Source organism: Oncorhynchus mykiss, chromosome 17 (genome assembly GCF_013265735.2).
Source record: "Oncorhynchus mykiss isolate Arlee chromosome 17, USDA_OmykA_1.1, whole genome shotgun sequence".
Lineage (NCBI taxonomy): Eukaryota > Metazoa > Chordata > Actinopteri > Salmoniformes > Salmonidae > Oncorhynchus > Oncorhynchus mykiss.
The window spans coordinates 23,564,148-23,590,744 of record NC_048581.1 but is presented as its reverse complement, the minus strand read 5'-3'; the positions used below and the strand labels follow the sequence as shown (position 1 = coordinate 23,590,744).

The 26,597-nt window shown below is 42.9% G+C and overlaps 3 protein-coding genes across 10 annotated transcripts in view; all 3 read right to left on the bottom strand.

The window, feature by feature from the left end:
- rims1b (regulating synaptic membrane exocytosis 1b) overlaps positions 1 to 2,527 on the bottom strand; it is a 107,166-nt gene extending 104,639 nt beyond the window's left edge. For 4 of the 7 annotated variants that reach the window (XM_036949439.1, XM_036949441.1, XM_036949440.1 and 1 more), the window contains exon 1: positions 2,107 to 2,526. In XM_036949439.1, the coding sequence (XP_036805334.1) occupies positions 2,107 to 2,276 (170 nt within the window). In that variant the 5' untranslated portion in view covers positions 2,277 to 2,526. Of the gene's footprint in view, positions 1 to 2,106 lie in introns of all 7 variants that reach the window. The other 3 variants (XM_036949436.1, XM_036949437.1, XM_036949438.1) reach the window with 1 other exon arrangement.
- Positions 2,528 to 9,470: 6,943 nt separating this feature from the next.
- LOC110493515 (stromal membrane-associated protein 1) lies at positions 9,471 to 18,781 on the bottom strand. Its single transcript, XM_021567828.2, has 10 exons — positions 18,472 to 18,781; positions 17,820 to 17,953; positions 17,475 to 17,560; positions 17,259 to 17,334; positions 16,753 to 16,821; positions 15,584 to 15,659; positions 15,027 to 15,154; positions 14,479 to 14,704; positions 10,637 to 10,998; positions 9,471 to 10,364 (listed from the first exon to the last, which is right to left on the bottom strand). Exons 1-10 carry the CDS (start codon positions 18,587 to 18,589, stop codon positions 10,230 to 10,232), a joined length of 1,410 nt encoding a protein of 469 aa, XP_021423503.2. The 5' UTR covers positions 18,590 to 18,781; the 3' UTR covers positions 9,471 to 10,229.
- A 270-nt stretch (positions 18,782 to 19,051) lies between these two features.
- LOC110493516 (centromere protein K) lies at positions 19,052 to 25,003 on the bottom strand. 2 transcript variants are annotated; one of them, XM_021567829.2, is made up of 11 exons: positions 24,853 to 25,003; positions 24,252 to 24,284; positions 24,012 to 24,149; positions 23,851 to 23,907; positions 23,674 to 23,737; positions 23,510 to 23,556; positions 20,760 to 20,842; positions 20,562 to 20,660; positions 20,178 to 20,313; positions 19,933 to 19,986; positions 19,052 to 19,618 (listed from the first exon to the last, which is right to left on the bottom strand). In XM_021567829.2, the coding sequence occupies exons 1-11, from the start codon at positions 24,853 to 24,855 to the stop codon at positions 19,463 to 19,465; spliced, it is 870 nt and encodes a 289-aa protein (XP_021423504.2). In that variant the 5' UTR covers positions 24,856 to 25,003; the 3' UTR covers positions 19,052 to 19,462. The 2 variants fall into 2 exon arrangements, with proteins under 2 accessions (XP_021423504.2, XP_036805330.1); XM_036949435.1 differs by lacking the exon at positions 24,853 to 25,003 and adding an exon at positions 24,647 to 24,676.
- Positions 25,004 to 26,597: the final 1,594 nt, after the last annotated feature.

The window sequence follows — 26,597 nt, the reverse complement described above, 5'->3', positions numbered from 1 at the left end:
AATGTGAATGCCCGCAGAATCCATGGAAAGTTCACACACAGCCCCAGTCTTTCACGCTCTTTCTTTTTTTCTTTCTTATATTATTTCTCTCTCGCTCTCTCTCTCTGTCACACACACACACACTCTCTCTATTCCCTATTCTCCCATATGCCATAAACATTCCGGGCACAAGGCTATTGTGATTCTATACCATTTCTCTTGGAAGCACTGAACCACTACATACAGACCTTAACTTGAGAGCCGCCAACACATGACAGCTTCTCATATTCAAAGGGAATCGTGTGCAACTGTGCACACAGAGCCACAGCAACAGCACAGCAACTGGCCATGACCTTTGCGTGTGCATGGATCATCATATAAATGATTGGCTAAATGATGAGGGCATTATTTACAGAAGCTGTGGAGGGCTCAAGCCTCATGGAACATTAAATACATCACTTCCTCTCCTGGGGCACGAGATAGCTCCAGCCCTGGCTCCCCCAGACTTCAACCAGGAAATGAAACAGTGCAATGCAATTGCAGCAAACAAGGATGTCGAAAATCACTTTGAACAGGCTAGATATCTTACATAGTGTATTGCTGTTGGAAATTGGACTCGACTGAGCCTTCGGTGAGGATGAGCAAAGTGAATGTTTGTAACACAGCATGAGTCACGTAGTGCACTATGGATGTTCCCTATTACCACACGATCTCGTTAAGATGGTCTCATGCAAAATTATATAAGCGACTTTTATTCACCTCATTGCATTGTGTTGGGAACCGACCGGTGGGAAAACTAAAGAATAACCTATACATCCGTTCACGGGGGAAGGAGAACAGAATAGATGTTTAGGCCAACAGTGGACTAGAGCTGAACACGAGAGGCGCACGGCACCTACACGCTGCATTCACGATTTCCGAATAAAATAGGTCCAATAACTGATTCATTCGATATCAGTTGAATTGATACTGGTTTGAGGTGTTTTAAAACCAGACATTGGCTATAACTGGTCGATCTTCAATTCCCCCTATCATGCTTAGGGGTGAGATTTCCAACCAGTGCAACCACACCCACTCTCACTCATCGCCGAGGGTAGGGGAAAATGGCACCACACCAGTGTAACACGATTGTCGGGCATTAAATACGAATGATTTGTGCCAGGCTCGCAATGAAGCATCATTGTAGTTTTAATGTCACCATCATCTTGTTGGATGTCGACGGTGTCATAAACAGCAACAGGTGACATAAACAGCAACAGTTCGATATCTTGCACACCGTTGATGTTGTGTTAAGGACAGCTACCAAGCCTTGCCAGCCATCAAGCTGCTTCGGTAAGGTGGTGTTATCGGTTGTGTACGCGGCGGTGTCAAAGCAACAAAACAAAAAATACTTTGGGAGAGGAGGAAGAGATGGAAAGATTCAGGGAGGGAGGGGGGCACGCAGTCCTGTGGTATGATTCATCCAGTGCTCCCCCACTGGTACACCCCGTCTCCCCTCCTCGGCCACCCGCGCGAGGCTACACCTGTATCTCGTTTGACCCGATTTCCCCGTCCTTATCAATGACTACCTCCATCACCATCGACTGTCACGACGAGGATACCTTGATTAGCTATTCACCTTGTAAGCTATGTCCACACTAGGATGAATTTCAATCATATAGACTAGGCTACACCTGACGTTCCTTATGGGGGCTTTTGAGAAGAGCGCATAGCCTATACTGGATTTGAGCAAAGCTAAACCATTGACATGCCTATAAACTGTGACCCCCCCCCCCGAATAGCCGAATCCCAAAACGAACCCCAGTATCCAACCTGGTGTGAATTATTCATACAGTGGCAAGCAAGGGAACACTGTTAGCGTGGGCTATAACATCTGTAGGCTATACGGAAATTACAGCCCAGTATTAGGGAACAATAGGGGATGCAACGAGCTGTGGTGGTTGAATGGGTGTGAAATGTGACTACAATAGTAAACGACAGGCATATTGGTAACATATTGGGACTAATAGGTGGCGGATGGCCGCTCGCGCGTCTGCCTTCTGGACACAGACACCTCGCTCGTGAATGGGGGTGTTGCGTTCGGGGTTCCACCGACCACCGTTCAGGGTAAGGAAATGTAGCCCTTACTTTAACACGGCTTCCTCTTTCTCCTCTTCCTCCTTCTGCCGATCCATTACGGCCATGATTATTTTCCTCTCCTCCTCCGTGAGATGGCTGAGGTCCGGCAGTTCGGGAACGGTCGGCGGCGCGGTGGGTGGGCGAGGGCCGCCCTGGGGCCCCACCGAGGCGGTCGACATCTTTTCCACCAGCAGCACCCCTCCTTGGCTTGCTACTGTCGTTTCGACTGACAGAATCCCTGCTGCTTAGCGTTGCGAGCCACACCTCACGACATCGTCCACGGGTAGAGCAGCAGCTCTGGTGAATAGGGCAAGCCGCCGCTGCTCATGGTTGTTGCAGGCACCCACGGTTGTGCTTTTGTTTCTCGTCCTCCTCGGCTTTTTTCTCTCCACCTCCTCACTCTCTAGTCTCTCGCTTCTCCCCCCCACCCCCCTCCGGCCCACCGCTCCCCTCCACCAACGCCGGTTTTACGGGAAGCCCATCTCCACGCCAAGAGATGACACAAGCACGCCGAGGGACCCTCTGGATGGACTGGCTTTGAGCTGTGATGCCCTCGCGCCACCGGACAGGGGCTCGGTGATGCTGGACCGTGGTAAAGTTAGGCGGAGTCTGTGTGTTGCGTCCCCCGTCCCCCACCCCCCTCTCTCTCTCGCACTCTCTCTCTCTCTCTCTCTCTCAGTGCTGCCACCGCCTCGGCACTGCTAATGTTGCAGCCACTGACAGGGAGATGGAACAGTCAATGGGAATGCAGCCCCCAGAGCTCGCATCTTTCTTCCTTGTGATTGTGCACGCACTTTTACGAATTTGAGAATTATTTAACCAGGTAGGCTAGTTGAGAACAAGTTCTCATTTGCAACTGCTACCTGGCCAAGATAAAGCATGCAAGAACAACACGTTTTCCAACCTCACTTATTTCAGGAGTCACGCCACCCTGGCTGGCACAACACACACACACACACACACACATCTGCAAATATTAACCAAAAACAGAGTTCAACGTCTTAGACTTTACAGCGTTCAGTTTGATTCCTCAAAGTTGCGTCAGAGATGCAAATGGCAATCACCCTTACCAGCTATATTTCAAACAATATTCAACATAACATATAGCTGGATGAACATACAGTGTGTATCAGTAGAGTCGAATAACATATTTGATTGTCCATAAAATAGGATCAGTACAATGGACATCCTGCAATGCGTTTCTCAGTCACGATAAAGAAAAAACATTTCAGCACCATGGACAGAGACATTTACGCACAACTCCTAAGTATCATAATTGCAACAGTTTTAAATCAGCTAATGCTAGTTTTTACTATCTATCCATTCACTTCATTGTCGAGCCCTTGTCTTTTGAAGTATATTAAACAAAAAATGCACGACGACCATGATACTGGCTAGTCTATACAGTAGAATTTACATACATGTCAATGAACTGAAGTCAAAAACCCCTACGCTGTTATGCTGACTGTGCAACTATTTTCTCATTACCAATGAAGCGCACTCAATTAATTTGAAACATTCTTAGTCACAAGATTCCCCAAAACTCTCCAGAAAACGTCTGAGGCATATTGAGTAGTTATTTAAGAGTTTACTGTAGCCTAAAGGCGTATTAATTGTAGCTCAAGTTGTTGCTGTCGAGTATCAGTTCTAATGGTCGGCTATTCATCCGTTTGTATTGAAACCCAGACCCAAACACTGGCTTCGGTTTCTTTCCAATGACGTAATGTTACGGGGCTCGAGTCGGAGTCCATCCACCAGATGGCAATGCTACCGACCGAGTCCGTTCGATTACGTCACCGAGGAAGTGACTGTACTGTATTGACGTCAACTACCAGTGGTGCAGAATTTTGTCATAATTTAGGTCGTGACTACTAGCAGTCAGAACTGGATATTTTTAGCCTCTTGCTGTAACCTAAATGGAGATGGCTATTGGTTTCAGGTTTCATTATCATAACATTGTGTTGTAAAAGAGCCCTCGGAAATGGAGCAGAATAGTGAATTTAATTGAGAACAGGGTTGGTGTTTTGTTGGTGGTGGTTTGAAACATAAACTATAGCCATGTCATATCATCTGTTATATGTCTTAATCTGACAATAGCTCACAAAGAACAAACTGAAAACACACTTGCTTTACATAAACACCTTGTCTACATTATGCCTGTGGTTAAACTCCTGCACACACATGGGTGTTTTCATGATGCATCAACGTGGTGTAATAGACTTCAATACCGTGGGTCAGTCATGTCTAAGGAGACAACTGCAATGTAAACCTCATCATAACAGAATCATAACCTAGGCTACAATCATATGATGGAAATCCTCAGTAGCCAGAGACAATCCATGTCCAATTATCATACTTATTCACCGGTATAAATCTCCCACAGGAATTCCTAATATGGGAATATCCCCATATCCAACAGCTGATAAAAGCATCATTATGAGGGGAACCATTATAATTGTGCTTACTACTCCATCTTGAGGCCCTGAGCGAGAATGCCTGTTATTCTCCGGAAAATGTGGACATAACTGATCGCATTAGCGTTGTTACGTGGTTACAAACTTTTCACATAATTGCATATTTCTGAAGGTCACAGTTGCCCTCCTGCTGACGTCTTTGCCTCGGTTGTCTCAATTCGGAGTTTGAAGGTTAACCAGTGATTTATTGACAAGTAGTTGAACTACGAAACCCCTTCCATTTTCAATGACAGTGATACCAATGAGAGACAAACATGATCAAATGCAATGACAAAAGGTTTACAGAATATAAAACGGGTGGGGTCGAGGAAGGGATTGGGGATGAAGACAAAGTGTGATAAAAAAAAACAGGAACACCATTGTGGGTGTCTGCATCAGTGATCTCCCTGTGTGGTGTTGTGGTGGCAGGTGAGGCTGCTCACATCCTTGTTGATTTCATCCTCTTTCTTGGAAGCCACTTTAGCCTGGAAAAAACTAAAGGTAGAAAATATAGAAAACTTATTTCACAGACAGGCCATTAACACCGGATTTCAGTATCAAAATAGTTGATAAATGATTATATTAGGTACAAAAGAGACTAAGAGTGTATGAGTTATTACTTCCAGGCTTCTTGTTCTTCCCCCTGAGAGCTCTCCAGAGAGATGAGAATAATCCACACCTCTTCTTCTTCTTGGCAGCAGCAGTTGAGATGTCGTTGACATCAGTGGTAGAGGTAGACATTTTCTCAGCAGATTGCTCCAGGCTTGTAGCACTGGCATCAACTTCATGTAAAGCAACAAGGCAACTCTTGGTTGAAACCATAGAAATAGTGATGGTTAGACTACTTCTCTTGGTTGAAACATAAGCCACAAGGACCTCAGGTTGGTTGGAGGCTCTCGGGGTGGAGTCATTATCCTGAGACATTAGGTTTGTAGCAGACTGGAACAGGTCATTCTCCACGATGGTAACACTGGTGAACAGAACCTGAGATACTAGGCCTGCAGCAGACTGGAACAGGTCATTCTCCACGATGGAAATGCTGATGGACAGAACCTGAGACACTAGGCCTGCATCAGACTGGATCAGGTCATTCTCCACGATGGTAACACTGGATGACAGAACCTGAGACACTAGACCTGCAGCAGACTGGATCAGGTCATTCTCCACGATGGCAACACTGGTGAACAGAACCTGAGACACTAGGCCTGCATCAGACTGGATCAGGTCATTCTCCACGATGGTAACACTGGTGGACAGAACCTGAGATACTAGGCCTGCAGCAGACTGGAACAGGTCATTCTCCACGATGGTAACACTGGTGGACAGAACCTGAGGAGTCTGCAGGAGTGTCAGTGGCTCCCACTCATCCAGGAAGACGTTCTCGACAGAGAGGAAACTTCTTCCTTTCAGAGCTGGGGGAATGTAGGGGGTGTACCCAACTGTCCAGAGCAGAGAGCTGTCAATGTCATTTGCGTAGTGGTACTTGTCACCAAGCACCTCTGCAACGCTCTGATGGATGTTCTGACTCTCTGACTCTGGACCTTCAAGGGTGTTGAGTTGGGTCACCATTGAGATCCACCCTGAAAGAAACACCAACACAGCATAGGGTAAACAAAACAGATGTTTTGCATTTTAAGGAAGGGATATTCTCCTTTTCAAATAATGTGTGCCTTCCAATAATATCTCCAATTTCCTTAAAGTGTGCACTTATTCACTACTTCTCAGACATCTTAAAACGTTGGATTGGTGGAGGCATGGGCTAGTGGGATTTTCAACCATATTTATTATACCAGTAATTTCCCTTCAATTCAGTGAAGTGAACAAGTGCGCACTTTGGGAGGAAGGAGAGATAATTGGGACATTGTGTAACATAATTTACAGCTTTAAATATTAATTTTGCATGGTTACCATGCTTGGTAACTAACAACAAAAGCCTATACAGCCATCTTCTACTAAGTTTTATTATACACTGCTCAAAAAAATAAAGGGAACACTTAAACAACACAATGTAACTCCAAGTCAATCACACTTCTGTGAAATCAAACTGTCCACTTAGGAAGCAACACTGATCGACAATAAATTTCACATGCTGTTGTGCAAATGGAATAGACAACAGGTGGAAATTATAGGCAATTAGCAAGACACCCCCAATAAAGGAGTGGTTCTGCAGGTGGTGACCACAGACCACTTCTCAGTTCCTATGCTTCCTGGCTGATGTTTTGGTCACTTTTGAATGCTGGTGGTGCTTTCACTCTAGTGGTAGCATGAGACGGAGTCTACAACCCACACAAGTGGCTCAGGTAGTGCAGCTCATCCAGGATGGCACATCAATGCGAGCTGTGGCAAGAAGGTTTGCTGTGTCTGTCAGCATAGTGTCCAGAGCATGGAGGCGCTACCAGGAGACAGGCCAGTACATCAGGAGACGTGGAGGAGGCCGTAGGAGGGCAACAACCCAGCAGCAGGACCGCTACCTCTGCCTTTGTGCAAGGAGGAGCAGGAGGAGCATTGCCAGAGCCCTGCAAAATGACCTCCAGCAGGCCACAAATGTGCATGTGTCTGCTCAAACGGTCAGAAAGAGACCGTGCAGGACGTTTGGCATTTGCATGAGAACACCAAGATTGGCAAATTCGCCACTGGCGCCCTGTGCTCTTCACAGATGAAAGCAGGTTCACACTGAGCACATGTGACAGACGTGACAGAGTCTGGAGACGCTGTGGAGAACGTTCTGCTGCCTGCAACATCCTCCAGCATGACCGGTTTGGCGGTGGGTCAGTCATGGTGTGGGGTGGCATTTCTTTGGGGGGCCGCACAGCCCTCCATGTGCTCGCCAGAGGTAGCCTGACTGTCATTAGGTACCGAGATGAGATCCTAAGACCCCTTGTGAGACCATAATGCTGGTGCGGTTGGCCCTGGGTTCCTCCTAATGCAAGACAATGCTAGACCTCATGTGGCTGGAGTGTGTCAGCAGTTCCTGCAAGAGGAAGGTATTGATGCTATGGACTGGCCCGCCCGTTCCCCAGACCTGAATCCAATTGAGCACATCTGGGACATCATGTCTCGCTCCATCCACCAATGCCACATTGCACCAGACTGTCCAGGAGTTGGCGGATGCTTTAGTCCAGGTCTGGGAGGAGATCCCTCAGGAGACCATCGGCCACCTCATCAGGAGCATGCCCAGGCGTTGTAGGGAGGTCATACAGGCACATGGAGGCCACACACACTACTGAGCCTCATTTTTACTTGTTTTAAGGACATTACATCAAAGTTGGATCAGCCTGCAGTGTGGTTTTCCACTTTAATTTTGAGTGTGACTCCAAATCCAGACCTCCATGGGTTGATAAATTTGATTTCCATTTATAATTTTTGTGTGATTTTGTTGTCAGCACATTCAACTATGTAAAGAAAAAAGTATTTAATAAGAATATTTCATTCATTCATATCTAGGATGTGTTATTTTAGTGTTCCCTTTATTTTTTTGAGCAGTTTATTTCCTTTTCATAAGAATTAAATCAATTAATATTTGAGTTTTAAGACTGAAATAATTGAATTGTTCTTACCTGAGCTAACGTCGTTGTCCTTAAAAGAACAATGCCCGTCTTCAGGGAGAATGAATGAAAAGCTCGCCATAATGCTGTATCCCTCGTTGTTTGTCGATCAAGAACTGAAGATATTTTGAGAGTTCTGGACATATCTCTTGGGTTCTGGAGTTCCATGTGAAGCGTCGGCATTGTGACCCTCTCGGTCGCATAGAGATGGGATTCTTTATGTCCCATATCTGCAGAATGCCATTATGCAAGGTTTAGAATGGAATTCGGTAACACTTTATTTGGATAGTCCCAAGTAGATGGTTTGTAGATGTTCAATAACTGTCAACATTTCAACTAACTACCGCTATCCACTAACCCTAAGCCATACCCTTATCCTAACCCTAGCCCTAAACGCAACCCTTACCCGAATTCTAAACGAACCCTAACCTTAGAAAATAGTTGCTTATAAACAGATCGTTGGTTGAAAGTACGGCGGTCTGTAAATCATTTATTTGGAACTAACCAAATAAAGTGGGACCTGAAACTCTATTTCTGTTTAACAACTGTACATTTATTTCAGATACCGCTTTTCCTTAAAGATAATCTCAAATACTATTTAAAAAATTAAACAAATGTAGGTTTCTGACATTAGCTGGTCTCGACTTCGGGTACGGTCTTGAGGCAGTTCTGAAAGGTAGTAGTAGCGGAGGGAGCTTCGATGGTACAGGGAGGGAGAAGCGTCAGTCGCGATAGACGGGCCCGGAGCTCTTCGTCGGGCACCTTCACCGTATCCTCCTCCTCGTGTGGATAATCAACAACCGAAGGTGTGGCCATTAGCAAAATGTTAATATGTCGTCCTCAAATACTTGTAATTGATAGTAGAATATCGAGTAAGCTAGGGTCAACACCCTCACTGTTTATGCACTCAAAAGAGATCGTGCTAAAACCATGTCCCGCGTTTTTCCTTACCTGGGAATTTGTTTATTCTTCCTAGCTCTCCAGTTCAGTGCTTCTTCATTCAGTTATTTTTCAGAAAACAATTAGTCAATCTTTTTTCCTTTACCATGTTGCACAATCAACAGCATTCTGTAAGATTTTTAGCCTACTTAAAAGGGAGCTCTTGGCTCTCCGTGTCTATATTCCCTCTTATATGATACTATAGTGGTGTATTTAACCTGCCAGCTCTGCAAAGGATGGTTAAAGAATGATACCACCCTGACAATTGCATGTGTGTAGCCTAGCCCCACAAAAAAATAGATACATGGGGGAGTAGACATGTTTTAAATGCAAACTTCTGTCCCTTCTTAGGCGTTCTGGTAGAATTGACATTGAATGTTGTTAATGGCAAAATCTAGAACTCAGGAAGTCTAGAATCTAGAACACACAAGACACATTGGTTTATCATACTTTATTTTGTAGGGGAACCACAGGTAGTTTAAAATGTTATACAGAGCTGTACATAGGAGAGCAGTATTCACAGAAATGATAGCCATGTCTTCTCCTAAAGCTTAAATACTTTTCTTTAATTCTCTATAATAATTTTTATAATGATACAATAAAAGCATGTGTAACTGGTCCTGCAGCTTTTTCGATATGTTGTCGATGATGTCTTTGTTGTTGTATTTGTTTACGTTGTTGTGGTTGTCATTTGTTTCTTTCCAAAAAAGGAAAATTAAAAGAGTTATGATATCCACAACATGTAACAGGCACTGACTGCCAGCCTGCATATGATGTATGTATGAGCACTCCCAATTTACTCACAAAAAAGAGACGGAAAGAGAGAGCGATGGATAGAAAGTGACAGAAAGAGAGATATGTGCCCCTTTGAATACTTCAGAAATGCTTCCTTCCTTCCTTCAAGTAAATCACTGATCTGATTGGGTCGGTCAGACTAATAAGACGGTCACCTTGCTTTCACCTGTCCAATCACCAATGGATCTGTGATTACCTGAAAGAAACAAGGAAGGAAGGCTGCATCTCTTCAGTATGCGAACAGAGCCAGATAAGCTCGATGTTAGAGAGTGGTCAGTATCAATTGGAGAACGGGCATCAGTTCATAGTGAGGTTTCTGGGGGGGGGTTGGATGTTGGATTTCGGACCCCTGGTTGCGACCCCATCTGCCGCTGCCCTGACCCCCAGGGGGGGGGGGGGGTCACTTCCAGAGCTGGTTGCTGAGGGTCTGCCCGGAGGGTGCGGCAGCCCAGCCTCCCATGGTGGAGGCAGGCTGACCGAAGGCCATGGCCCCCCCGGCACTGTTCAGACTCATCCCTGACATCTGCTGGTTCATCTGGGGAAGACAGTAGGAGAGATGAATAGTAAGGTGTCAGGGAAACACAACATTGCCTGATACTAAATCAAGCCCTGACCCCAATGCCTTTATATAGATCTGAGAAAATGTGATAGTTAGGTAATGTTACCATATTGCCATACCTAAGTCAACACCCAAAGACACTTATATTGTATTCTTATAAAACCATCTTATATTTCAAATGCAAAGTTCACTCCCAGGGGAAAATCCCCAATATGCCAAAGAACGTGACATCAAAAGAACTAACATACCTGTCCCATGTTCCAGTGGCCCTGCTGCCCAGGCTGGACGGCATACATCCCCTGCATGCCCTGAGCGGGCACCATACCCGCGGGCATTCCCCCCTGTGGTACCCCCATCATCCTCGGAGCCATGCCAACCCTCCCGGCCGCGGGCGCTTGTCCCATGAAACCGTTGGGCATCGTCATGCCAACCATCATACCTGTGTTGGGTCCCATCATGGCAGCTCCGTTCTGAGCCATCATGGCACCCATGACGGTGGTGGGGGGCATGCCTGTGCCCATGCCAGGGAAGGCCTGGTAGCCAGCAGGGACCTGCTGCTGGGGGATGCCTACTGGAAACTGCATCTGGGCGGGGTTCATGTATATACCAGCTGGAAAGGAGAAAGACAGGAGAAATACAGTTTGAGTTTCTTTCAAAATATAATTTTCTTTTAGCCTTTATGACTGCTTGCCATAGATATACTGAGAGTGGGAAAGTGACTGAACAACTTGGTTGGTGACTTGCTTCTGTAGAAGTGTTTGCTATTTACCAGCATGTATTTATATAGCCCAGAGCCAGTTGGAGACCATTTCCAACCTCTGTGTTATTGGTTGGTGTGTGTGTGCATGCAAATGTGTGTCATGACCCTCCTGGTCAAGGATCCTCAAGGACACCTCACGTCAATCGTAAATCTTATGCAGCAGAGAACCCTCTCCTGCTGTTCAGTACCAACCAAAGGAATGCCTCTGTTCTCCAGATTATTTTTGCAGCCAAAACTATAACACCCAAAAAATGAATATTGGAACAATATTTCTAAGACAGGAATGTTAAGAATGGTCAGTGGGGATCTAAAAAATAATAATGTCATGTTGGTTTTCATTTCGTGATGTTTTTAAAAACTGTATGAACCAAATACTGTACCTTAGGAAGGAAACCACCCTTAACAGCCGAAGGGCTGTTAACCTTTTTGGGATAGGGGGCAGCATTTTCACTTTTGGATGAATAGCGTGCCCAGAGTGAACTGCCTCCTACTCTGTCCCAGATGCTAATATATGCATATTATTAGTAGTATTTGATAGAAAACACTCTGAAGTTTCTAAAACTGTTTGAATGATGTCTGTGAGTATAACAGAACTCATATGGCAGGCAAAAACCTGAGAAAAAAATCCAACCAGGAAGTGGGAAATCTGAGGTTTGTAGTTTTTCAACTCAGCCCCATTGAAGATACAGGGTGATATTAGTTATGTTTTACTTCAAGGCTTCCACTAGCTGTCAACAGTATTTAGAACCTGTTTTGAGGATTCAACTCTAAAGGAGGGGCTCATAAGGGCTCTTTGAGTGAATGGTCTGGCACAGTGCCACAGCCTCGGTCTGGCCCGCTCACGTGAAAGGTAGCTACTTTCCACTTCATTTGTACAGACAAAGGAATTGTCCGGTTGGAACATAAATTAAGTTTTATGTTAAAAACATCCTAAAGATTGATTCCATACTTAGTTTGGCATGTTTCTACGGGCTGTAACATAACTTTTTGAACTTTTTGTCCGACGTTCGGGCGCGACCTGAACGCGCTTTTGGATTAGTTTACTAAACGCCCTAACAAAATAACTGATGGACATTATCAAACAAATCAAACATTTATGGTGGATCTGGGATTCCTGGGAGTGCATTCTGATGAAGATCATCAAAGTTAGGTGAATATTTAAAATGCTATTTCTGAGTAATGTTGACAACTCAATATGGCAGGTATCTTTTTGGCTGCTTTGTTGTCTGAGTGCTGTACTCAGATTATTGCATGGTTTGCTTTCTCCATAAATTGTTTTGAAATATGACACAGCAGTTGCATTAAGGAGAAGTTTATCTAAAGTCCCATGTATAATAGTTGTATCTTTGTCAATGTTTATTATGAGTATTTCTGTAAATTGATGTGGCTCTCTGCACAATCACCGCATGTTTTAGAACTACTGAACTTAACGCGCCAATGTAAACTCAGATTTTTTTATATAAATATGAACTTCATCAAACATACATGTATTGTGTAACATGAAGTCCTATGAGTGTCATCTGATGAAGATCAAAGGTTAGTGATTCCTTTTATCTCTATTTCTGCTTTTTGTGACTCCTCTCTTTGGCTGGAAAAATGGCTGTGTTTTTCTGTGGCTTGGTGGTGACCTAACATAATCACTTGTGGTGCTTTCACTGTAAATCCTTTTTGAAATCAGACACTGTGGCTGGATTAACGAGAAGTTTATCTTTAAAATGGTGTAAAATACTTGTATGCTTGAGGAATTTTAATTATGAGATTTTTGAATTTGGCGCCCTGCACTTTCACTGGCTGTTGCGGGTTCCTAGACAATCCTAGACAGGTTAAGTTTGCATCCAATATGATGTTAATACAATATGAAAAACGATTACTCTTTTTTTGTTAAGATAGGAATGTGATGTTAGTTTTCTAACGAGATCATACTTTTCATGTCCGTTGCACATTAACTAAGCCACACCCTGAATGAGGTCAGACAAACGTGTCAGTGTGATGGAACTTCCCTTTCCAACCAGAGTGCTTAAAAGGACTCGCTAAAAACTAACATATTCAGACCAGCAGACATGAAGCGTGAGCTAAACATTACAAATGGCTGGAAACACTGAAACTCAACATGAGTTGAAGAAGATAAACTCACTAGACCAAAACATTGACAGTCTGCAACTGTGCATGTAAAAGGATCTAGAACTTTGACTATCTACCAGAGAAAGGAAGGAGAGGATCCCATCTCAGACAATCATTGGTGCATTTGAAGATCAGTTCAGAAGAAACACACCACTCCAAGCCAGGACAACTAGAAGGATATTGTGAAATCTGGTGGACAATCAAAGCCTTACACCCATCAAGCCATTCCCCATAGAAGGATTGATTGGTTTCAACAGAGAGACAATGAACAAAGACATCTAACTTACACGTAAATACATTGCATTTCTTACCCAAATGGGCAGCAGTTCGTGTACAAGGTATAGGATTAATGTGAGAACAGTCCTAGAATGTATCCACAATAAATGTCCCTTTCTCTATCCCTCTCTTTTCCACCCCCTCTCCAATGTGTAACAAGCCATCATATCTTGTCAGTCCACTAGAGACTTTTGTCTCGTGTAAATGTGTATTCTGTGTTATTATTTAGCTAGTTAGTAAATAAATAATTAAATACATTTGTGTAGAACTGAATAATCAGAAAAGGCTGCGGTTCTTACGGATTTGAGAAGTCTGCGATGTTCAGAATGAGACTGATATGAGGTAGTGATTAATAAATTACTGTTATCGATATATCTTGTATATTTCTTCTAGAGTTTAATTCGGTAGACTCATTAAACTCATTAAACAACTTATTCCGTGGTGCCCCAAATTCCTAAGGCATTAATTGTTACATGATTCATTTAAATCGAGTAACAATTAAACATAGTTGATTCGATAAATAACATTCATCACATTAATCAAAGTCACATCACGATGTGTGCACATGTCCACGCTTATTTATGACAAGGCTCTACAGTGCAACCATTTTACTCGCATATGCGCCTAAATATTTAGTTGTACGACCTGGGATTTTAATTAAGAACCACAAGTGCTGATGATAATTGTTGAAATGATTACTTCACTGTACCGCAGCCCTGGAGTGCCATGGTGGATACACTGAGTGCAGATTCATGACCGCCATGCTTGCACCATTATTACAAAGAAAACGTCTTGTTACCTCAAATATTTGTCATTGTGCTCCTACATTTCTTTGGGTGCTGCTACACATGCTCCTTGTAAAAAAAGGTCAGTGTAGAGCCCTGCATGAGTGTACATAGTGTGCATGTGTCTTGTGTCTGTACTTCTCCTTACCAGGCTGGGCCTGCTGGTGCTGGGGCATCTGAGGCATACTGGTGTTCCCATACAGGGACAGGATGGAGTCCTTGGAGAGGGGTTTCTTGGCCCCGGTGTCCTCCCCCTTAATTCCCCCTCCACCACCAGTCTCACTGAACAGGTCCAGGTCTCCCTGGGCAGAGCCCGAGGATGGGGTTGCTGCTGGGGGTTGTGTTGGGGTGCTGGCTGGGGTACTGGAGCTAGCCTGGAAGAAGGAAGCAAAAACTGTAAGAACGACGTAAGAAAAGTCACTAACCCTATTCAGTGTGTTGAGTCTCTTGCTCTTCAAACGTCTCTCACGCTAGCATGCATTGGCCTGCATGGATGTGTGTGAGACAATGGGTAAACTGCAAATTACTCACTGCATTGCAAGCACAATGCTCCACCAACTGAGCCATCGTTCAGATGTAGATGTACAAGGTAATATGTGTGCATGTAAATATAGAAGTTCAGTATGCGTCTTTATGTTTGTGGGGCTGCGTGTCTCCCTGGACCAGGGAAGTGGTGAGGTCATCAGATTGTGTTACCTGAGAGAACTGAGCAGCAGCATTAGATGAGGGGAGGGGGTTGGACACCATGGGGCCAAAGATATCCAAGTCGCTGCTTGCTGTGCTAGCAGCACTACCATTGTTAGCAGGGACAGGTGTTGGAGCATCTAGAGAGATGGGGGAGACAGAGAGAGCAACATAGAAGGGTTAAAACAGATGTGTAAAACAGGTTATACAGGGGAGGAAAAAATATACATAAGATCAATGTGTGTATTGTTCAGGACTGAGCATTTCTGAATAACTGACTGGTTTAGTACATTTTACATTTGAGTCATTTAGCAGACGCTCTTATCCAGAGCAACATACAGGAGCAATTAGGGTTAAGTGCCTTGCTCAAGGGCACATCGACAAATTTCACCTAGTTAGCTCTTAACTGCTAGGCTACCACCCATGGCCGTATGCATCAAGGCAAAGCAGGGTCACATTCAATAGGCACAAAACGAAAGAAAACGGGATGAAACTAGGAAGGACTATCTGAACTTGTCCAATAAGAAACTCTCATTTTCGTTTTGGAAAACTGACTGGTTTAATCTTACCAAGGCCAAGTAGGTTGACGGGAGGTTCTGCTGTCTTCACAGGACTGGCTCTGGGGGCTTGCCGGGTCTCTTCCCTCTTCAATGGTTGAGTCCAAGAGAAAAGGCATAATGATTGTGAAAAAATAATAATGTAGTCTTGGAAGCAATAATGAAGTTGATGTGTTAAGCTTCTTCCAGACTAACGGCTAAATATGCAGGGCTTCGGTTGAGCATAGGTTTAGTTCATAATGAAAGCAAAGATCCTGAGGAGGTGTACTTCAGATAAGACATGCAAGGGATATTTCAAACCCTCAGCAGTCTTAGAGGTCAAAGGTTAGGTGCATCCTCAGCCTTGGGTTACTTGACCACATTCAATGCTTTGTCTAGGAACCAACATGCCGGGAGCTCGATGCCCAGCATTTTAACCCTAAACCCAAAGATGGTCTATTTTTAACCATGCCATCAATGTATCAACACACCACAACAAATTAGTTTGCTGGACATGGTGACCATAAACATTTGAAAATTGATGATTAGTTGTATTAAGTACTGGTATAATGCCAGACCTGTTAACTGTAATGTTTTTCATACAGTTTGCCATACTAGATTGTTAAAGGGCAATTCCACCACTTTTCAACCTCCTTTTCATTATCTCCAGCACAATACCAGTGTCGACGTGTGAAAACCATGCATTTCTTCTTTTTGTAGAAAAAAAAAATGAAGTTAAAAAGTTCTACATCAAAAACACCAGGAGATTGGTGACATAGGGAGCAAGAAAATACTCTCCCTCTGGCAAAAACAAATAAATCAGTATTTCTTGATTACAGGGCAGGATTTAAAATGTTACAAGAAAGCAATTTGATCTTTTTAACCACAGATCATAGAAACGCACCGTTTTCACATATGTAGACAATGGTATGGTGCTGGAAAATAAATATGAGTTTGAAAAGCGGCAGAATTGCCCTTTAAGTCTGCTCCCAGTAAACCACTAAAACCTGACCGCTATAGCATGAAGTGTCATGACTAGTGGAACTGTTATAAACAAAATACACATATCATTCTGACTGCAAATCTCAAAAGAAACGAACAGGGTGTACAGTGTGATTGCCGAAAAAAAGGAATATGGGTTGGGTTGAGACAGATATCTTATATAAGGAGTCTATAGATGTATCCATTCAAAACCACCGTACTTTGGCATTGTATGACAGCTTGGTTCCTCTATCAGTTTCCTTCTCTCTCTTGCTCTCCTTGTCTTTTGGCTGTAGAGGAATCATCATAAGAGGAAATTAGAAAGAAAGAAAATGGAGGAAGAGAGATAAAGGCCTAATCTCGTTTGAATAATGTTCCAAAATGGTTAGGACATATGCACAATAAAACAGTACCCCAGCAGCAACATAACCACCTGTGAAAATACATGCTAGCAGCCAGTCATTGCGCTAATGCTAGTTAGCATTAGCTAGTGAAACCACCCCCACTTCCTTCATACCGGACCCAGAGACATACAAATGGTATCCAATAGTTCATTTGACTTTAGGGAAATACATAAAGGGCCTCATTGCCATAACCCCCAAGTATCACTTTAACCTAACACATAACAAGCAACACTTTGGAGAGTCTACATACAAATAAGACAGTAACACATTCTAGTACTATCCGCGAACCAGTTTGAGTGTGGCATCAGAGGTGAGATACATACGCTGTGTCCATTGGTCACATTTTTGCTGTAGTATTTCTTCTTCTCATACTTGTCCCTGATGAAGAACTCCACTGCTCTGGGGTCAGGGGTTAAGGGGGAAAAAGGTAGCAATATTATAAAGGGGCAAGTACTTGTGTTATGGGAAGCTTTTTGGGAACTGCAGTGTGTGAGTGTGAGTGTGTGTGTGTGTGTGTGTGTGTGTGGTTGTAAGGATACTGGTCTGTCTGAGGCCTTCTGTAGCTGTCTGGAAGGTTGGCCTCATAAAGCTGCCTGGACTTGGAGTTGCCCATATCTACTATGCTCTGTTAGAGAAGAGAAGGAGAGATGGGGAGAAAGAGGGTGGGAGAAAGAGAGAAAGAGGAGCACAGGAGAGAAAGAGGGGTGGAGGGTGGATAGTGAAACAGCAGGGGGGACATGATAAGTATGGGTTAAAAAAGTGGCAACTTTGTATTCAACCAGTAGGATATACAAGAAAGAGAGGTGTCTGTGTCAATAAACATAGGTGAATACATGACACTTCTAATTTAGGAATATTGTAAATCCTGGACATTGGCTAATTACCTGTATTTGTGCTGCTGTCCATTGGTCCAGATTGACAGATTTGACCCGTGATATGTGAACCCCAAGGTTCCTGTGGATGCCAGCACATCGGATACAGATAAACACTCCCAGGTTCCATGATGCCCATCTTGGACCTGGCAGGCAGAGACAGGGTCGTACTCATTAGTGCATCGGTTTCAGTCTGTTCTCTTCTGTTAGGTGTCTAATGAACACGGCCCAGGTAAGGGAAGATTCAACTTATCAAAACATGTCTGTACCTGTGGTGCAGGTGTCACAATAGGACTTCAGATAGGCAGGCCTTCCCTGTGCATTCTTTTAGAGTGACATGTTTTGACATTTAGGGATAGTTTCCCAGTGGTGACTTTCATGGTGCAGGGGTGTCGAAACTTGCATTTACTTGTATGACTAAAGTTTGGATCATGGTTCAAGGTGCGGTGGGAGACAAAATGCTACCTAGCATAACTATGCTATAGCCTAGAAGCTACCGGATAAATGCTAAAGAGGAAGGAAGGTGTCAGCAGACTAGCTGCTACTTACAGTTAGCATAGCTAGCTAACAACTCAATCGGAGTCTGGCTGGACGAATAACTGAAACGGTTACATAACATCAAATGACATCATTTAACGAAGTTCACATTGTGTTATATAGTTACCTTTCGCCTCACAATCTGCGCAGTATTTGTTGTCGTCCTCTCTCAGCATTTTGGACAGAATGGCCTGATGCTGCTCGTTGAGTTTCAGGGCCTTCTCTCTCTCTGATCGGGTCGTCATCTTTGCTGATGTTCTATTTGTTCTTTCAATTAAACTGTTTTCTACCTTGAATGTTCGTGAATTTTTTTAACTTTATGATTTAAGACCATAATCAGACAAATGAACGAACGCCTTCGAGAGAAGTGTAAAAACACCCGGAACCGAAATTTGCTCTCCGCCCACAAGAATTTGCGGGAGGCGGGTGGACATACCTAAACGGCTCCCGGGATTGGATGCTGGAGATGACGTATTCTGCTGACGCATGTCAGGGCTTCTTGACAATTTGTTTGTGTGCATTTTTCAACGTTTAATAACGTGTTGTAGGTTATCGGTCCTTGAATTTCTGTAGGTATTTGCAAAAAATATTATACAATTTCTTATTTACTCGAGTTTAAATTGACTGCTGTGAATCATGTACTGATGTATCAAGATGTTTTCTGTTCTTTGGATTAGAACAAAGTGCTACAGTGAATGACGAATGTCTATTTTTTGTTATGATTTTTAATTTTGTTAAGAACAAATCTGGCATACATTGATAAATTGTTATGTATATATTTCCATGTAAGGTTTCACCAAAGTATGCAAATTGTGTTGCAGTAGCCAGAGAGCAACATGCATAGATATTTAACATGTAAAAAAAAAATTCAAAAAGGTTAACCAATTATGAAACATACAGGAAATAACATTATAAACCAGTGACCTATCAAGCCACTATCTCAATACATACTCATGATATTACCATACACCTAGCCTAGTCCCAGATCTGTTTGTACTGTATAACCAACGCTTATAATCGATGGCATGACAATGAGACGGCAAGACAGCACAAACATCTGGGACCAGGCTGCTACACACGCTGACAAAACTAGAACCAAGATGTCTGACCAGTTACTGTTAATAAAAGGTTTCCAGGCGGATCTTGAAACAGTCCTCTGGGTGTCTCTGTGCAATGCCGTGGCGCAGCAGCATCTCTGTGTACGGGGGCCAGAACGTCTCGTCTATCGATATGTAGGGATCGTGAGGCGTCTCCAGAGTCGTGTTCATCAGCAGCTGCACATTTTAACAATGGAAGATAAGGTTTAAGATAAGGGTTTAAGATTGTTATTTATGTTGTTGTTCAATTGGAGCAAGAGGTGAGTAGGGATGTTTTTAGGTCGTTTGTTGTTCTGTGATCAAGTTGATCTACATTACAAAGATGTGAGGGTAATGTAAGTAAAATATAGTCATAGGGTCATAAAAAGCTAGACTATAAAGCTGCTACTGGTTCAAGCATGTAGTAATAAAGTAATACAAAATTACAAAATTGAACCAGAGCACCGGGTTGAATAAGAAAAAACAAACAATGCATGCGAACAGAGACTTACCTCCAGGATTTCATTGAGTGAAATTAGATTCTCGTTCAGCTCTTGAGGAATGTTCTGAAAACAAAAATGATAGCATCTAGGCTGGTCCCAGATCTGTTTGTGCTCTCTTGCCCAACAAAACACAAAAGTTAGCTACACAGCACAAACAGATCTGAGACCAAGCTAGATGCAACCGTAAAAAACTGTGTGTGACCATTGAGGAACCCCTCCATCAGAGCCACATAATACATCACTAAGACTGCCACCTTTTTCTTCTTGTCAGCGTTGGTCTCCTGTGTAGGAAGTGGGAAGTGTTCCGCCAGTACGTCTGCCAGGGTCTCCATCAGTCTGTTCTGGTAATCCTTCATCTTCTGGATCTTCTTCTTGGTGTCCTGCAACACACTGAACAGCAGCAGCAATACTTCCATATTAAACTCAGGATAGTTGTCAATGTGTTGGTTTGTGTGTCATTTTCTATTATTCAGGATCATATTCATTAGGCAGGAAACCGAAGAAATCGCTACAAAACATAGTGAAACGGCGAGGTACAATCTGAACTTGTTCAATAAAAAAAATTGTTTTTGTTAAGCCTTGTAAAAACTTAATTTACAGTGTGCCCTAACAAACATGACCCAGTTGTTGTACCTTACCTGTGTTCAGATAGCCTTTCGTTTTCCAGTCGCTGTTTGACCACATGTTCAGTGCCTGCCCTCAACACTTCCTTCTTTTCCTCCAACCACTTCTGTTCACTGAAACAGGAACACAGATGTATACTGTCAAATCTACTGTCTCCATGTCAACATTCAAAGGGTTGGAGATTTAGAATAACAATCACATTCAAAGAAAACCTTTTTAAAGTCTCTCTCAGTGTGTCTCTCTTGGCTTGTGAGCAAGAGAGGACCAACTCCAGTTGTGAATTCAGCTTCTGTAACTGTGGAAGTAGTTGAGAAAAGCTTTTTTTAAATAAATGTGTTATACATGAATATGGCTACTTTTCATAAGCATAAGGCTCTGTATAACTATAAAATAGCTGATATCTGAAATGTCTGCAGAACCAGTGAAATGTTTAGACACACTGACTCAAGTTTATTTTTAAGTTTTTACTATTTTCTACAATGTAGAATTAGTGAAGGCATCAACAACTATGAAATAGCACATGTGGAATCATGTGGTAAGCAAAAAAAAGTGTTAAACAAATCAAAATATATTTTAATATTTGAGATTCTTCAAAGTGGCCACCCTTTGTCTTGATGACAGCTTTGCACACTTTTGGCATTCTCTCAAAAAGCTTCATGAGGTAGTCACCTGGAATGCATTTCAATTAACAGGTGTGGCTTGTTAAAAAGTTAATTTGTGGAATTTCTTTCCTTCTTAATGCGTTTGAAGAACATGGCTGAGGTTTTACATTATCCCAACCAATTGAGCTATTTTGTTAGTTGTTTTTTTATAACTTATTTTATTTTAACTTATTTTGTACATAATGTTGCTGCTGCCGTCTGTTAAGACCAAAAATAACTTCTGGACATCAGAACAGCGATTACTCACCGCGGACCGGAATAAACTTTTTCCTTTAACGAGTCCGACAAGAAGAATATACTGCTTCACTGGAACAGATCCCTGTAATTTGCTTGAAGAAATGACAGGAAAAGGGGCCGCAGATCAGGCAGTCTTCTGAGAATTCGTAGGTGAGCGAGTAAATTCACACTGCCATCCGTTCTTTTTGCTAACGTGCAATCATTGGAAAAATAAAATTGATGACCTACGATAAGATTATCCTGCCAACGGACATTAATTGTAATATCTTATGTTTCACCGAGACGTGACTGAACGATGATACAGATAATATAGAGCTGGCGGGATTTTCCATGCACCGGCATAACAGAGAAAGACGAGGGGTGGGGGTGTGTCTATTTGTCAATAACAGCTGGTGCGCAAAGTCTAATATTAGAAGTCTTGAGGTATTACTCGCCTGAGGTAGAGTACCTTATAAGCTGTAGACCACTATCAACCAAGAGTTCCCATCTATATTATTCGTAGCCGTCTATTTATCACCACATAACGAAGCTGGCACTACGATGGCATTGAGGAGTACACCACCTCAGTCACTGGCTTCATCAATAAGTGCATTGACGACATCGTCCCCACAGTGACCGTACGCACATATCCCAACCAGAAGCCATGGATTACAGGCAACATCCACATCGAGCTAAAGGCTAGAGCTGAGCTGGCGCTGGAAAACCAGACGCGAGCTGCCCAGTGACGCGAGCCTACCAGACGAGCTAAATGCCTTTATGCTCACTTTGAGGCAAGCAACACCGAAGCATGCACAAGAGCACCAGCTGGACTGGATCTCGGTAGCCGATGTGAACAAAACCTTTAAAAACAGGTCAACATTCACAAAGCCGCTGGGCCAGGCAGATTACCAGGACGTGAGTGCTACGGGTCGGTAGTAATTTAGGCAGGTTACCTTAGTGTTCTTGGGCACAGGCACTATGGTGGTCTCCTTAAAACATGTTGGTATTACAGACTCGGACAAGTAGAGGTTGAAAATGTCCGTGAAGACACTTGCCAGTTGGTCAGCGCATGCTCAGCGTACACATCCTGGTAATCCGCCTTGTGAATGTTGACCTGTTTAAAGGTCTTACTCACATCGGCTGCAGAGAGTGATCACACAGTCGCCCGGAACAGCTGATGCTCTCATGCATGTTTCAGTGTTACTTGCCTATAAGCAAGCATAGAAGTTATTTAGCTCGTCTGGTAGGCTCATGTCTCCGGGCAGCTTTTGGCTGTGCTTCCTTTTTGTAGTCTAATAGTTTGCAAGCCCTGCTACATCCGACGGGTTTCGGAGCCGGTGTAGTACAATTCGATCTTAGTCCTGTATTGATGCTTTGCCTGTTTGATGGTTTGTCGGAGGGCATAACGGGATTTCTTATAAGCTTCCAGGTTAGAGTCCCACTTTTTGAAAGCGGCAGCTCTACTTTAGCTCAGTGCGAATGTTGCCTGTAATCCATGGCTTCTGGTTGGGGTATGTACGTACAGTCACTGTGGGGACGACGTCCTCAATGCACTTATTGATAAAGCCATTGACTAATGTGGTGTACTCCTCAATATCATCGGAAGAATCCCGGAACATATTCCAGTCTGTGCTAGCAAAACAGAAGACCTGGCCTCCACAATCACCCAACCTCATTCCAATTGAGATGGTTTGGGATCAGTTGGACAGCAGAGTGAAGGAAAAGCAGCCAACAAGTGCTCAGCATATTTGGGAACTCCTTCAAGACTGTTGGAAAAGGATTACAGGTGACTACCTCATGAAGCTTGTTGAGAAAATGGCAAGAGTGTAATGCTGTCATCAAGGCAAAGGGTGGCTACTTTGAAGAATGTCAAATAACATTTTCTATTTGTTTAACACTTTATTTCATAGTTTTGATTTGTTCACATTCTACAATGTAGAAAATATTAAAAATAAAGAAAAACCCTTGAATGAGTAGGTGTCATGTTGACTGGTACTGTATATTAAAAAGGTAACTGCATCAAAATATGTATTTTTTATTTTCCAACAATAACTACTACTGTGGAAGGCAACATCCACATTTACCTCCTCTGCTCCAACGACGAGTAACACCTCAGGATTTGTGGACAACACTATGGACAGAAAGTAAACCACATTCTGATGGTACATATCATGCTTAAGTCATACAGTATAAGTACAATCAATTAGTTATAAAGGAATGATATCCAGAGTAGAAACCAGACACTCACGTTCTGGCCGTCTTGTCTGCCACTGCTTCAGCTCAGCTGCTACTGCCGTCAATCTATTCACAGACTGTTGGACATATAACAGATATGCAGCAGATAAGGCAAGACAATGTAAAAAGTACATGCATCACACATACTAATGCTTTCATTCAGCTATAGGGAAATAGGACCATCTCTGACCTGTTCTTGAGGGTTTTCATCCGAGTCTGGCGCTGCGAGAATGATCTCGTTCTGAAGCTGAAAAACAAACAGAATATTACATTTTAACATTAACACAATAACGTCACATCATCCAAAGTTGTCTGTGCATGACCAAGCTGTCATCGTAAACAGATCAGTACCATCTCTAGCTGGGCAAACTGCTCTTCACACTCGTTAAACAGTTGTGCCTGTGCAGCTTCCGAGCACTCTGTGTAGAAAGGAATGGCAGGTGGTACTGGAGTATCCCGGACCTCTGACTCTGTGTCCAGTGGCTGTCCCTGTGACAAAAAATGTCAGAATTATTAGGACATGCATGTTTAATGGATAAATTACTGTAATTACTGTAATTACAAAGGCTCAAATTTGGCTACCGTACTTACATTCTCCTGTTGCAACGTTACCTCGTTGGAACTCTGAAAACAAGGAATTCACAATATTGTTATCACCAAGTGGGTAACTACCGAGCTCTGGTCCACGCCCATGTATTGCATTGGATCTGCACTCTATAGCGTGGACCATTGAGTCTGGCGGAACATTTTAAAAAGTCGTTTGAATCATGTTTTGGAAAGAAAATACACCAGGCGCATACAAAGAAATGTTCGTCAGCACTCTACCAACATCTTTACTTTGGTGAGTTACTAAAATACATTGAAGTCATACTAGCAAGTCAGATTAAGTTAGCTAGATTAGTAAATTAGCCAGTTTCCTCATCAATTCCAGTGAAAATGTCAGACAACGTATTTTTTTTAAACGTAAAAGCAGGAAGTAACGTTACTCTTGGACGAAACATTACAGCTCCTAGGTAGCTACCAAAACCTCAAAAACGAAAGTCAGCTAGCTAGCAAACGTTAGCAGTGGGTAAAGATGAGCATATCCGACTGAAAACAAGTTAACGTTATATCATTAACTTTACAAATAGGAGAACATTCATCAATTGGAAATCGACTGTTTTTCACTTTGTCAAACAACGTGTCCACCTACCATATTTTAAATAGTTAGCTGGCTTGATTTTCTTAACGTATTCACTATATCATACAGCCACAGATATGAGATACAGCTGTCAACTTCACCGCTAGCTAGTTCCTTTTCAAAATACCGCCAGTATTGATGACGTACATCTGGGCGGAAGTACTTCGTTTGAGAGCGTTAGGTCTGCGTACTGATACGCATATCACTGAGAACCTTTCAGCAGGACACTAACCTGAAACACAAGGCCAAGTATACACTGGAGTTGCTTACCAAGATGACATTGAATGTTCCTGAGTGGCCTAGTTACAGTTTTGACTTAAATCGTCTTGAAAATACATGGCTAGACTTGAAAATGTCTTTCTAGCAATGATCAACAACCAACTTGACAGAGCTTGATACATTTATTAAAGAATAATGGGCAAATATTGTACAATCCAGGTGTGCAAAGCTCTTAGAGTTACCCAGGAAGATTTACAGGTGTAATCGCTGCCAACGGTGATTCTAACATGTTTTGACTCAGGGGTTTAAATACTTATCTAATCAAGATGAGATGTTTTATTTTCCATTCATTTTTTTTAAATATTTTTTTTTAATATTCCACATTGACAGAGTATTTTGTTTAAATTGTTGACAAAAAAATGACAATTACATCCATTTTAATCCCACTTTGTAACACAACAAAAGGTGAAATAAGTAAAGGGGTGTGAATACTTTCTGAAGGCACTACATGTGAGAATGTTGTTAATTGTGCCTTTTGGCAAACTCCAAGCGGGCTGTCATGTGCCTTTTACTGAGGGATGGCTTCTGTCTGGCAACCCTTCCATAAAGGCCTGATTGGTGTAGTGCTGCAGAGATGGTTGTCCTTCTGGAAGGTTCTCCCATCTCCACAGAGGAACTCTGGAGCTCTGTCAGTGACCATTGGGTTCCTGACCAAGGCCTTTCTCCCCCAATTGCTCAGTTTGGCTGGCAGAAATAAACACATTTAAAACTTCAAATGGTTTTGCTGGAGACAGCCAGCAAACCACTTAGCAACCGTTGCTCTTTTCTTACAGCTCTTGGAAGAGTCTTGGTGGTTCCAAACTTCTTCCGTTTAAGAATGATGAGGCCACCGTGTTCTTGGGGACCTTCAATGCTGCAGACATTTTTTGGTACCCTTCCACAGATCTGTGCCTCGACGCAATCGTGTCTCAGAGCACTACAGACAATTTCTTCAACCTCGTGGATTGGTTTTTGCTCTGACATGCACTGACAAATGTGGGACCTGATATAGACAGGTGTGTGCCTTTCCAAATCATGTCCAATCAATTGATTTTACCACAGGTGGACTCCAGTCAAGTTGAAGAAACATCTCAAGGATGATCAATGGAAACAGGATGCACCTGAGTTCAATTTGGAGTCTCATAGCAAGGGGTCTGAAGATAAGTGAGGTATTTATAATTTATTTTAAATTTGCAAACATTTCTAAAAATGTGTTTTCACTTTGTTATTATGGGGTATTGTGTGTAGATTGATCAGGGGGAAATGAATTTAATACATTTTAGTATAAGGTGGTAACGTAACAAAATGTGGGAAAAGGGAATGGGTCTGAATACTTTCCGAATGCACTGTTTGTGTACATTGCGAGGTGAGGAAAAGCACGGGGAATGCATCTAGGTGCCACTTTTACGCATGGTTGCAGTAATGCATAAACATTCAATATTGGATGATCAATTTAAAATGAATCAATGAGGTATTCTTTGCATATTGTTTATGGCCAG

Bases quoted from the DNA above. Each gene is read 5' to 3' on its own strand.
- LOC110493515 (XM_021567828.2), bottom strand. From the start codon at position 18,589: ATGACGACCCGATCAGAGAGAGAGAAGGCCCTGAAACTCAACGAGCAG. The intron at 17,335-17,474 runs GTATCCTTACAA...CCCTGACCCCAG, and splicing joins AGAAGGCCTCAGACAGACCA to AGCAGTGGAGTTCTTCATCA. The intron at 10,999-14,478 runs GTAAGGAGAAGT...TCTCCTTTCCAG, and splicing joins GCACCAGCAGGCCCAGCCTG to CTGGTATATACATGAACCCC.
- LOC110493516 (XM_036949435.1), bottom strand. The intron at 20,661-20,759 runs GTTTTCTTTGAA...TTCCTGTTTCAG, and splicing joins CTGAGAGAGACTTTAAAAAG to TGAACAGAAGTGGTTGGAGG. The intron at 19,987-20,177 runs GTGGCAGTCTTA...TTTTGTTTTCAG, and splicing joins ACGCTGACAAGAAGAAAAAG to AACATTCCTCAAGAGCTGAA.